Raw genomic sequence first — 13,809 nt, 5'->3', positions numbered from 1 at the left:
GCACCATTGGCTCAGCCATTGGCTTGGCAAAGTCAGTAAGCCAATGAGGAGAGAGAGGGCGAAATGGGGCCAGGCCGCGGCTCTGTGTCTGAATGGACACAGGGAGCTGCAGCTCGGCTTCGGTGCCCCCATAGCTAGCTGCTTGCTGTGGGGGCACTCAACAGAAGGGAAGGGCCATGAGCACCGGCGAGAGACCCGAGAACAGGAGGATTCAGGCTGCTCTGTGCAAAACCACTTCACAGAGCAGGTAAGTATACCATGTTTGTTATTTTTGACCAAAAAAAAAAACGACTTTAGTATAACTTTAAAAATGTAGAAAATGGCTCCAGGACTACTGTCGTGGAGGGGGTGGTGGGAGGACGGTGGGGGGAGGGGTGACAAAATGCACCTTCACCTGAATGCTTGCACTGGCCCTGCCCCTGCACCAAACCATAATGCACAGATGTGGTGCACTGGATTTTCTTAAAGCATGTATCAGCACCTGACTCGGCACAACACAGCCCATGTGCATTCATATCCATGCATTATGGATAAGTGTGAGATTCACACTTCTCCACAGTGAAAATTTGTATATAAAAAATAAACAAACTCTCCATTACATTTTCTAACCTTTCTCGCTCTTCTCTGTTAACATGCATTAATGTTCATGGATGAGTGTGAATGGTGTGGGATGGAAATCTATATTTAAGCAGAATAAAACTCTCTCAACATGAACTATTTTTAATCTTTATGCTTCTAGCATTAGGAAATAGATAGGAAATTATATTATATTTACTTGTTTTAAACTTTTTATTTACATTTCATTATCAGTTGCTTCCTAGTTTCTGGTCTAGGCCAAAATGATGTCTTACATCCGAGGAGTCCTCATGGGTTTTGCTTTTCTTTCATCTGGAGGAGGAGCTTTCTCAGCTAAGCACACCCTCCTACCTGCATGCCTGAGCTAAGGGCAGATGGATTCCAGGAATTAAAAATGCTACATGAATCATTTGCCTTTACTAGTTGGGATGGCCACAGTCAGAAATGCCAGGGGGTCTTTTTTAAAGTGATTTCTCAATAAAATAAACCATGGAGACATGTATGAATGTGCCAATTTGCTTTGAATATTAAAAATGAATGAAATAGAGTTTTCTGTTTGTGGTGCTCAGATACAGTTAGGTTCTGCTTTAAGAAAAGGTATATGGGGTACCCTTGCGCACTCCTATTTCAGTGCTCGGCACCTGAATGGCCAGTTGTTGGGTTTGACCCCTGTCATATGAAGGGCAGTAGCATACTTAGCAGAATGCCAGTAATGGTCACTGAGAATATTGAGAATTTCTATTGTAGCACAGTCCCTGTAGGGCTTGCTGTAAGATGATTTCTTGGGCCTCCTCTGATTTCCAGCACACAGTCATTTGTGGTGCAATTCACACATCCCTCCTTACTCCCGATGGCTCGTCACACAATAAACAGTCCAGGGGTATTGGTTTTTAGTGTTTATTTTGGAACTTGGATGGGAGAAGGGAATAGTGAGATACTCCAACTGGAACTATTCACAGTAGATAAGGAAAACTCTCACTTGGCCTCATCAGGCTGCTTGTGGAAGCAGCTGCACTGCTTAATCCATACTAGTGCCACATGTAAGGAAATGATTAAGACTCCTTACTCTTTTTCTCTCCAGCAATAGACTTGGTGAATCTACATTATCTTCGGGACACTCACTAGCATCCCTTTCAGGGCCGGTTCACACTATAGGGAGTGCGCCAATCGCATGTAATTCGGAGCGCACTGCTCCTTCATTACATGTGATCGGAGGTGCGGATGCGAATTCAGCCATACACTTTGTATGGCTGAAATTCGCACTGTATCCACACCAAACACGCACATGACCCTTTTTTCCAGCCGCATCAGGATCGGATCGCACAGTGGCTCACACTTGTGCAATGCGATCCTGTGCGAACTGTCAGATCGCACTGCGATATGCGATCAAACTGGGGGTGTCGTTAACATTTCATTGACACCCCCTGAGTATCGCATATGGCAGTGTGAACTGCCAGATGTGCGTTTGCGATGCGGGAACAGGCTGCGAATTTGCAGCCTTCCCGCATCACACAAGTGTGACGCGGCACTTACTGACACCCATCCACTGACTCTTCTAGCTGCAGGGGTGGCCCCTCTCAGGAAAGGCCCCTTGACACAGATCTGTACTCACTGTACTGCAGAATCAGATCCTCCAGTGTCTCCCCTTTCAGCCAATTTCACCGGACCTCCAGGTTCAGTTCCTCACTAGCATTCTTCAGGCTCTCAGGTCGACCTCCTGAGGCTGCATGGCACCTCTACAGAGGAGGAGGCAGCTGTCCCCTCACTCCGGGACTGCGTTATCCAGCCAAAGGCCCCAAGCACATGTGCTCCTGGCATTTATACAGTATCCCAGCATGCACCAAAACACTTTTCCTCGCCAAATCACCAGGGATGTATTAAAAGCCTGTGCACTCATTTGTCAGGTTTCCTCCCACTGTCCAACATGCCTCCCTATTGGACCAGTGTGAAACACTCTGCAGACAGAACGAGTTGCACCTGAGCACAATGAACAGACTTCACTAACAGATCGTGCTCTCTGGTAGGCAGAGAATAATATAGATTTACCTGTAGTCCTTCTGGTGCAGACAGGACTCAAAACTATACTTTCTCTATAGCACCTACATAGGAGGGTGCAACACTATATAGGGCCATTCAGCGTAACATTTCCTAATATGTGCTTACTTACAATACCCTTTATTAGGCACCTTTATCTTTCTACATCTGGTTATCTTAAAAATGCATTGACTCAAACCTCTGAATACTGAATGCCTTCTTTGCAGGGGACAGTTTACTGCAGTTTGTGTTAGCAAAAGGGTTACTTTAAGTACAAATGCTCCGACTACCTCTGCTGCAGACAAAAATACTCTCCAATACATTTTCTCACTCTGATGTTAAAATGCATTAACATGAACATAAGTGTGAATGGAGCCTGACGGAGACCCATATCGTAAAAAAAGGTGTGTAGGGTACCCTCGCACACTCTGCCTTTCTCCCATCTCAGTGCCTAAGGCAGCCCATAGGTAATTCATTTTTTTTTTTTTTATGGTTCAAGCCACTGCACTACTGTATTCTGACAGCAAGGTGACTACCCTGCCATCAGAATACACCAATTAGCTATAGCCGACAGCGCTTATCAAGAGGACATTTTCCTATAGGACAGTTGTACAAAAGTCGATCAGTAGATTGACTTCTGTACAACCACCCTGCCCATGTATGGATTGAAATTTGGCTTTCCCCTGCTGAACCAGACAAATTTCTCTCCATGTATGGCCGGCTTAAATGGTGAGTTGACCTGCCTACTATTGTCACATGAAAGGGGCACGCTTAGCAGAATGCTAGTATCGGCCATTGAAAATATTTGGAGATTTTTTACGACCTTTGCAGCATTGAGGATTGCAATGGCTGACAGTAAGGAAGAAAATATGTTCTTTTTTAATATAGGTTCACTTCAAACTTCAAGGTTTTATTGCATTGCCGTGGCTTACTTCACATTATATGAATAGCGCGTTGCTGTACAATTTCACACATTTAGTTTGGAAAATATAAAAGGAAAAGTTTGCACTTGTGTTTCATGAAGCAGATTACCTTGGCAGAGTATATTCCTTAGGGCCATGTGCAGAATAGCCTTTGCTCTTCTCTGTTCTTCTCTTTAACTTGTTAAATGTGCCAGTGTTATATAAAATCACGTTCTTGTAGAAGAGAAAACTGATGTATGAACCAGCTAAATGTACGTTTATTTATTTATCTTTTTACAAAAATGTGGAAAAAATGTCATATGAAAGAGATTATTTGTAACAAGACATCAGATATTATAATATTTTTACAGGATTTATATAGCGCCGACAGTTTGCGCTGCGCTTTACAATATGAGGGAAGACAATACAGTTACAATACAATTCAATATAGGAAGATTTAGAGGGCGATATGTACAGTATGTGCTTTCATTATATAACCTGCTCAGCAGCTACGAGCAACACCTCCACCATTCTCTCCTCCAGTTTTTCTATGAGATTGTCACTCATGTCACTTGCTGCTTTCAGCATAACATTTCCAAATGTGTGCTTACTTTCAATACCATTTATTATGCATGTTCATCTTTTTCTGTCTCATTTTGTCTTTTTTTATCATTTCAAACTGCAATAAACTCAAACCTGTGAATACTTAATGCCTTCTTTGCAGGGGACAGTTTGTTGCACACATTTTTTCTTAAGCCGGCCATAGACGTGTGATACAATTTTCTTTCCTTGGGTGGAAGGACAGAAAATCGCTAGATTCCCCCAGCATTATTGTATTCTGCCAGCAGGGGGCATGAGGAGCCTTCCTGGACGGCAGAATAAAATGGTTACTGCTAGTAGCGGCTATAGCCACTGGCAGTAACCGTATGTAGAAATTCCAGCAGGCTGGTTATGCCCAAGTTGATCGATGGATTGACTTAAGGTGCAATCAGTCTGCCCATACATGGATCAAAATTAATCCGCCCCCTGCTGAACTGGCCAAATTTCTAACTTTGTATGGCCGACTTTAGCAAAAGTTGCTTTAAAGAGATTCAGGAGACCCAGGAAGTGTAGACAAAAAGGTAAGTAAACCAGAAACTGTTTTTTTTTTAAATCAGTGTTAGATAATTGCCCATCAACATGCATGGATTTATCTTAATCTGTCTTGATGTCATCCCTGTGTCACTCCCCGCACAGCGAGGGCTGGATATAGGAGTCTGAATTCTGTGCTGACAGGGAACATGCTAACAGGAGAAGAGAGCAGAGGCAGTGACTTATTGGTGTGCTGCTCCTGCAGTGTAAGAGGTATGTAAGGGACACCACTATGGGGTAATTTACTAAAACTTGAGAGTGCAAAATCTGGTGAAGCGCTGCATAGAAACCCGAAATCAGCTTCCAGGTTTTATTGTCAAAGCTTAACTGAACAATCTGAAGTTAAAAGCTAATTGGATACCAAGCACAGCTGCACCAGATTCTGAATGCACCAGTTTAAGTAAATTTCCGCCTGTGCACTTTGCAAGCGCAGTTGCTCCAAAGCGTAGGAAATGAGGGGAAGCTTTGCTAAATTCCTTCATCCAATCATGCGCAATCAAAAATGCATTTTTTTTAAATTGTCCTTGGATGTAATTGGGTATTCTTTGCAAAGTGAAGTTTACCTCATTTACTAAAGCCAGCCATAGACAATTCGAATCTCGGCTGGTTCCTGCTGAACTGGCTGAGATTTGAACCATGTATGGGCAGGCTGAAGGTACCAAGCTGATCAATTGATGAACTTGTGGACAACCAGCCTGCCAGATAGCAATAATCACTGTCTTCACCTGGCGCAGATGACGAATCCCCCCCCCCTCCCCCCCCCGCCAGGAGAATACAATGGTGGAGGTATTCCCCTGTCGTGCATATTAAGCCCAGGATCTGTGTTGAGGATATATGTCATTTTTCTACTTGCCTTGCTGATGACCCCTAGTGGTCAAGTGTGGAAGTCCAGGATTTTGGTAGAGGATCTGTATCAACAATCCTTGCTTGTGTTTGCCTGATGACCCCTAGTGGTCGATTACTGGAGGTGAGAGGCAGTATTACTCACTGGTGGAAGGTTTTCTGAATTGGTGTTTGATTTTTGATGTGTTTGATTTACTCCTTTCTCACACTAAAGGCATCTTCACTGTGATACCCCCCTTTTGTCCTATGGACTACTATGGACTTTTTATCATTATTATTGTCATCATTTTAAGCGCTGCACTATTTTCTGTTTTTGTTTTTTACTGAGGTTTGTTTGGTTTGACCTTAATTAATTGTCCAGCTGCTTGGCTTTCGTTAGGGAGTGATTGAGCACTGAATATTTTCTTTGCTATTAGCACTGCCTATAGTTGCAGAAAAAAATTTAGCTCTGTCTATGGCAGGCCTAAGCTCTGGAGCAACTGCACTTGCAAAGTGCACATACTATTTTCTAGGGGTTCAACGATACCGGTACTTTCGGTCAAGTATTCACCAATACCGAGTACTGATACCTTTGCGGTGTGTTTTGAGATTTTATTGTCAAAGCTTAACTGAACTAGCTGAAGTTAGAAGCTGATTTGTTACCATGCACAACTGCACTAGATTCTGAGTGCTCCAGTAAATCAACCCCTGTATGTCTAATCTATGATGGAGAAAGAAGTGCCGCCATTTTGGTTATGTTGTTTTTCAGAGATGTTTAAACTCACAGGAGCGGCTGGACAGAATTACAAATATTTTACCATTTCAGTTATTTGTATCTCAGCTGTGTTTTTTTGCTGTTTGTCTTGAATTGAAATAAAACAGAGAAAATGAGACCTTTTGTATGTTCTGTAGCAGGGGTGTATAAGTGGGGCACAGAGATCTTACCAATGGGGTGACCAAGTGTCATAAGAAGATGGTAGGAGGTTTAATTTGCCAGCTTTCATCATACAATAATATAACATTTTTGAGTGGACTGACCCTTTAAGCACAAATAGTAGTTGTCCATTGTGCTCATACACTTATAGCCGCCCATATCCTCAAATATACATTTGTTTATTCACAAATGCCCATCTGTATCCAGCAGAACTACAATAGTCTATTCTCTGCTTTAAGAAATTCTAATTACATAAAAGGATTTCCAGGGAAACAAAATCTGGCAGCATTACTTAATAAATGTGCATCTTCTGCCAGATGTCATCTCACTTATTGTGGCAATTATATCCTGAAATAATCTTTCTCTGTAAAGGAGCCAGTTGTGTTTATCATGCAGGAAATCCCTCACGCTGTATACTCCGGAGAGCTAGACAGCTGCAAGCACATAATAGTGATACCAGCCGCTTCCATTTCATGGAGAAGTTCTTCTCTATTGTGCTGAAGAGTGGCTACTGGAAAAATGAAACTTTGCAGAGATCAGTCGGCAGAGTCTGGCAAAACTTTGATCTAGGTCTATGTGTTTTTGTATGTGACACAGACTAATAACCTGTGGGTTCTGTTGGGGCACTACAATTTATTTTTTATTGTCCCAGGTGTATTAGTTATACCTGTAATCTTTAACCATGTTTTTCTGTCTTTAAATGATGGCATATTGTTGGAGCTGTACTCACGGGAATGTGTAATTCTGTCTCCTTCGTGTCATCTGCTTCTTCACAAATTAGCATACTTCTGCCATTCCGTGGACCCAGATGAATGGTGTCTAGTACATGCCGTAGGCATTTACTCAGTGGCCTCAGTTCATATTTATCTTGGTTCTGAATTGTCTTTTGTGGCAGTTATTGTGACAGAACTCTGCGTGTACTGTTGCTCCATTAAGACATCTTTTATTTTTGGCCACGTTTGCATCCTTCTTTTTGCCTTGTCCAGGCCAGTGAAAGATGTTTTCGCAACATGCGTCTCTGTTATGAGTGTCATGGTCAGTGCTTGGACAGATTGTGCTATTTTCATGATTTTTTATTTGGTAATAACTACAATATACAATGCACAATTTATCAGGTTAATATGTAGGGTTCTCCTATGGCCCAGTGTTCTGTGTTATCTCACGAGGATATCCTTAAATAAAATTTAAACTGTGTGCCAAACACAAAAGTTACTCAGAATTGGGGTAGGAACACTAAGACCTTGGCTGCTTATTTGAGCAGAAAAGATGCTTGACGCACCTAAATGTGTGTAAACGCTAGGAACGTTTACGTGTGTTTGAGCATTAATGCATTCCAGTGGTCAGAATAAATGAGTATTCTGGTCAGTGGAATTTATTAACACTCAAACACTTGACTGCCCGATCGCATGTGCAATATGAGGTTAGGTGTGTTTTTTAAGCAGCTTTTCTCCTGCCAGGAGTTCTGGTGTTCAGAAGAAAAAAGGAAACGCCTTGTGTGTATGAGGCCTTATGGACCTTTTCTTTTTTTGAAACTAGTAAAAGGTTGCTTATTCCATAAAGGGCAAGGTTGGGGATATTATAAACAACATTAAGGTTGTGTCTTAGTCTTGTCCAGTAAAAAAGTGTGGAGGGTATGAAAGTGCAGCACAGGAGTGTGAAAGATATAACAGTGGGTAGTATGTGCAGGAGAGGGTTGCAGAGGGTAGGCAGTGGGTAGTATGTGCAGGAGAGAATTGGAGAGGGTAGGCAGTGGTCAGTATGTTCAGGAGAGGGTTGGGGAGGGTAGGCAGTGGGCAGTATGTTCAGGAGAGGGTTGGGGAGTGTAGGCAGTGGGCAGCAGGTGAAGAGTTCAGAGGGTATGACAGTGGACAGTATGTGCCAGAGGGGAGTGTGGATGAGATGGCAGTGAGCAGGAAGGGAGACACAATGGGTATGACAGTGGCTAGTATGTTCAGCAGAGGAATGTGGAGAGTATGGCATAGAGCAGTATGTACAGCAGAGTAGTGTGGAGGGTATGGCAAAGGGCAGTGCATTCAGGAGGAATGTGAAGGGTGCAGGAAAGGATTACTGGGGCTATAATAACAGGCTGTAGGTGCAGGAGAAGAGTGCAGAAGATATGACAGTGGTTAGTATGTGTAGTAGAAGGTATGACAGATGGCAGTGGGAGGTGTGTGTAGTAAAGAAGTGTGGAGGGTATGACAACAGGCAGTAGGTGCAGGATAGGAGTGCAGTGGGTATGACATAGGGCAATGGGCAGGGGAGGACTGGGCCAGGGGGCAATTGCCCCCTGGGCCACTCTGATGTCCCCTAAAAAGGCTGCACCGCCTCTGCCACAGACATGTCTGAAGGATTCCTGTTGAAGAGAAGTAAAAAGTCCCCACTGCTGACTTACTGAGTGCGGGTTGAAGACAAGGACAAAGTGCAGGCCTCACCCCCCAGCATGGATGGTGTAAACTGTGTCGGAGCAGAGGCCGGTTCCATGCCCCACTGGAGAATATTCTGCCCTGGCCAGCCCCAACCGAGCTGTCCCAGCTCCCTCCAACCTCCCCCTGCTGGCCAGGTCGGGAACCCGGATTCAGCCAGTAAGTAGAGAGTATCTGGAGCAGGGCTTCAGCTTGGAATGGAGGAGGAGGAATGGGGACAGGAGGAGGACTGGGAGAGTGGGAGGGGGTTAAGTCGCTGCACCAGGGGCCTCTGGTTTGTAGTTGCCCCCTGGGCCGAAAGTTGCCAGTCTGCCCCTGGCAATGGGCAGTCTATGCAAGAGAGGAGTGTGAAGAATATGACAGTGGACTGGATAGTATGTGCAAGAGAGGAGTTTGGAGGCTTTGATAGCGTGTAATATGTGCAGGAGAGAAGTCCCAAGGGTATGACAGTGGGCAGTATATGCAGGGGAGTTCAACAGGTTTGACAGTGGGTGGTATGTGCAGGAGTGGAATGTGGAGGGTATCAGAGTAGGTAGTGCGAGCAGAAGAGGGTATGACAGCAGGTAATATGCGGTAATTGAAATAGCAGCTGCAAATTTTTCATGTGTAGTTAATAGTTGATGGACCTTCCAAGCTACATTGATTTAAAGTTTACTATTTATTTCTCACTTTGTAGATGTGTCACTCTGATTTAGAACATGGTTTATTCTGAATCACCGGGGTTGGGGATTGTTTAGGGCACAGGTGTCAAACTGGCGGCCCTCCAGCTGACTACAAGTCCCATCAGGCATTTCAAGGCTGACAGTTACAAGCATGACTCCCACAGGCAGAGGCTGTAGTTCCACAACAGCTGGGGGGCACAGGTTGAGCACCCATGATTTAGGGATAGTTTGTGAAGAAACCATTCGAACAATTCAAACAATATAGTAAATTTAAACAATATAGTACAAATGAACTATGAAACACTGGAAGAAGTTAATAGTAAGGTTTTGTTTATCATCAATTTTAGTTAAGTTTTTCTCCAGAAAAAATAAATAAATAAAAAACACCAAGAAAGTTTCTAATGAGTAGATATACAATCTAGATCTTCTAGTCATACATCTAACAAATACTTTATGAAAACAGTCACTGTGAAAATTTAAAAATCTGCGCATATGTCTTAAGCAATCATTACTCTAGTTTAGGTGGAAGTTGGGTATGAGAGCAGTAGCAGTTAGCCTTTTACAGCAAAAACGACATTCCTCCGGAATCCAAATGTAAACCATATGTGTGGTGGCCACATCACTGTTTTTGTTACTAAAAAAAGCCAAGCTAGAGACCTGATGTGGATTTCATTGAAGAGCATACAGTATGTAAATGAGCCGCCCTACTAATCTTCAGGAACGTGCCACTTGCCTGTGCCAAAATAAGCTGAGGAAGACATGGCTAAGTTGATCTTGGCATGCGGCACTGACCCACATTGATACAAACTTGTACTTTACTTTTACCTATGAATATGGACATTATCTGTATTTTTGTATAGCATATTTTCTTTTTTACCATGAAGTAATCTTACCATGTCATGAAATCTGAAAATAGATTAAATGCACTTGCTGCAAGCTGGTACAACTTATTATAGTACTACTTAGCAGTTAAAAACGAAACCACAAGAAGATAAATTTGCATGTCATTTCATCCAAAATTTGCATACAACTTTGAATGTATAAAATAAACTTTATTGTTCTCTATCTCTTCACAGTGTTTAAAACAGTATGTGGAACTTCTGATCAAAGAAGGTTTAGAAACAGCAATTAGTTGCCCTGATGCCAGTTGCCCAAAGAGAGGCCATTTACAAGAAAATGAGGCAAGTATAACTCCAGTTAAAGATAAACTATAAAGGTTTTAAAAACATATTTTTTTTTTATTTACAAATTATTAAAGGTATTAAGTCAAGGTTGTATGTATGCTTTATCATTTCATTAAAGGGTCCCCCCATGACACTGGTGTTACATGTCATTATGTGTTTTATAAAGAAAGCGCACAGAAGCTGTTGGAAGCTGTTTTCCTTTCAGGCTATCTCTCTCTAAGTGAAATGTAATAAGTCCACCTCTCTTCAGCTTACACAAAGCAAAGGACCTCTCTACTCTCATGTAACACCACTCAGGTCTGGCAATTGGCCACCCAGGTACACATCACTGCTTTGTGGAAGGAAAGGAAGAGAAGCACATACTTGCCAATGCTGGAAGTGAGGGGTGGAGGGGGTTTGGCTCCAGGTTTACTTTTAAAGTAGCTCTAAAGCCTTAAGGTTTTTTTCCCTAATGCATTCTCAGCATTAACAGAGAAGTATGGGGTTTGCTTTTTTGCAAAATCATACTTACCTAGCTGGATGCAGCACTGGTCTGATGCTGCATCTCCCCCCCCCCTGCTGGCTCTAACACTGAGAGCCAAGTAATCAAACACCACCAATCCCTGAGCAGAGATCTGGTGACTGTCAGTCATCGCTCTCTGCTCTGCCCTCCCTCTGCACTCACTGGAGTGCTGAGCTGTGGAGGGGGCAGTGGGGCAGGGGCGACCAGTTCAGGCTCTCAGTGGCTCACTGAGAGACGGAGCCGGGTGCCAGTCCAGGCATGTGGGCAAATCCCAACCATATGGTCACGATCTTGCCCGAGCCATTACTGACTCTGCAACAAGCTTTGGCTGTACTTTTCATTTAAGGGAAAAACCTTCTGTGATCAGGACCTCCCCCCCCCAGCCCCCCTTAGAAGCAGAAGCCATTGGCTCCTGCTGCTGTCAATTAAATCCTATGGCAGAGGTGGGGCAAAGGCCCCCTGTCTGTATCTTTGGATGCCGACACGAGGCTTGGGTGCAAGCCCATATGAGTTCCACCCTTAGCAAGTGAAGGTTTATTATCACTTCATACATCTGAAGGCTCCTGTATGACAGTCCAAACAGCAACTAAATCCAGTTGCTATGTTATGCACAAGCCTCACAAAGTAAAAAATTCCTTTACCTTCCCTTTAATTGGTGCCTAATACACTCCCTCTCTCAGACACTGTATCTCACTGTATGAAGGATAAAATACTAGGGGGCAGATTTACTAAAGCTGGAGTACTCAGAATCTGGTGCAGATGTGCATGGTAGCCAATCGGCTTCTATCTTCAGCTTGTTCAGTTAAGCTTTGACAATAATACCTGGAAGCTGAGTGGTTTTTATGCAGAGCTGCACCAGGTTTGCACGCCCCAGTTTTAATAAATTCCCCCCTAGGTGAGGGAATGGGATTTTGTTTTTGAACAGAGTGACCCTGATCTTGGTAATAACTGTATATTTGCAGTGTCAATACTACTCTTAACCAGTTATCGCAAAGTGGGTTGAGACGGTAGAACTGACTTCCTGTATAGAGTTTAGTTCCTTTTTACATGCTGCTTCGGCTTGATGAAACAAGGCCTTGGGAATTAGGGGAGAAAATATTTAAATTGGAACTCTCGCCAGAAGCCAAACAAGCTTGTTAAATCCCCAGGGGATCCTGTGCACATAGCACTTGTCCCCATTTAAATCTTTTTTAGAAGTTGCTGAGCAGCATTGTCAAATACAGCATCTGGCAACTTCTTCCTGTCCCTGCTATGTGACAATACCAAAAAACAGAGGCAGAGGTCTTAGTAACAGCACAGGAGGGGGGGGGGGGGGTGACAGGCACAACTCCAGCCCCCCCTCCTCCCCTAGATGCAACATGCAGCTCTGCTGTGAAGTCCCCTGCCTCCTAATCTCTCTGTGCTTCGTAGATCAGGCTTAGCCCAGACCTGACGACTTTCAGCTGCTTTCCGGAGGTGGAAACTGTTGGCCTATATTGATGTGAATGATTGCAGCAGGAGAAGAGCACTATCTTTCACAAAAACACAAGATGACAACAGCACACCTGAGCTACTGCATTAGTCTCTCTTGGACAAGTGTAGTACTTGGCTTATGCTATTGTCAGCTTGTTTTTTTCTGAATGATTGTGTTCTTCTCCTGCTGCAATCATTCATGACAACACAGGCTGGCAATTTCTATTCCCCCCCCCCCCATATAGCTGCTGGGTCAGGATGGGTCTGCTCTAAGAAGCACTGGAAGAGATGACATGACAGGGTACTGCAGAATGAAGATCGGGCAGGGCTCAGTGCTGGCTGTACCTCCCCCCCCCCCCCCCCCCATAGAAACACTCATATTTAGGATTTTGGGGAAGGGATAATAAAGTCAGCAGTGACAATATTAAAATATTTATTTATTTCAGGCACTTATATAGTGCTGTCAATTTACGCAGCACTTTTCATATCAGTCCCTACCCTCAAGGAGCTTACAATCTAAGGTTTCTAACTCACATTCATACACATACCAGGGCCAATTTACCTACCAGCATGTCTTTGGAGTGTGGGAGGAAACCAGAGTAAACCCACGCAGGCACAGGGAGAACATGCAAACTCCAGGCAGGTAGTGTCGTGGTTGGGATTTGAATCAGCGACCCTTTTGCTGCTAGGCGACAGTGCTAACCACTACACCACTCAGCCTTTATTTGAATGAAGACAAATGCTATGTGTACTGTGTACAGTGTATAGTGTTCCCTGGGGGATTTATTTGAGACTTGCATAACTGGTTCCTAATAAGTGCAGTCCTTGGAATATATTATAACTGAATGCTGTGCGACTAGGAACTCTGAATACAGACATACTATATATAGTGTCGTTTTCTTTTAAAAGTAAAGCTTCTTATTTATTCCTACAGATTGAATGCATAGTGGCTGCTGAAATAATGCAAAAATATAAGAAATTACAGTTCGAAAGAGGTAAATGACACTGACTGTATTATTATTGTGGTATTACTCAGTAGGCAACATGTGTATGTATTTTAGGGCTACATCAATTAATTTCTAAAGGGCCCCTGTTGCGTCTCCACACACTAAATAATGCACATGATCCTCAATGCACCACACCACATACATCAGTAAATACCCACGCTGCATTAGGAAAATAAAGCT

At 43.4% G+C, this 13,809-nt stretch overlaps 1 protein-coding gene across 1 annotated transcript in view; it reads left to right on the top strand.

Annotated features, from left to right (window-relative positions):
- The window catches only part of RNF144A (ring finger protein 144A), a 115,229-nt gene that overhangs the window by 64,247 nt on the left and 37,173 nt on the right, over positions 1 to 13,809 (top strand). Inside the window, exons 3-4 of the mRNA XM_082249988.1 lie at positions 10,561 to 10,665; positions 13,557 to 13,617. Of these exons, the coding sequence (XP_082106114.1) occupies positions 10,561 to 10,665; positions 13,557 to 13,617 (166 nt within the window). The remainder of the gene's footprint in view (positions 1 to 10,560; positions 10,666 to 13,556; positions 13,618 to 13,809) is intronic.

The sequence above is a fragment of the Pelophylax lessonae genome (genome assembly GCF_965119305.1).
Source record: "Pelophylax lessonae genome assembly, chromosome: 3".
Classification (NCBI taxonomy): domain Eukaryota; kingdom Metazoa; phylum Chordata; class Amphibia; order Anura; family Ranidae; genus Pelophylax; species Pelophylax lessonae.
The sequence above is the reverse complement of the archived record's forward strand: the minus strand, read 5'-3'. Positions and strand labels throughout refer to the sequence as shown.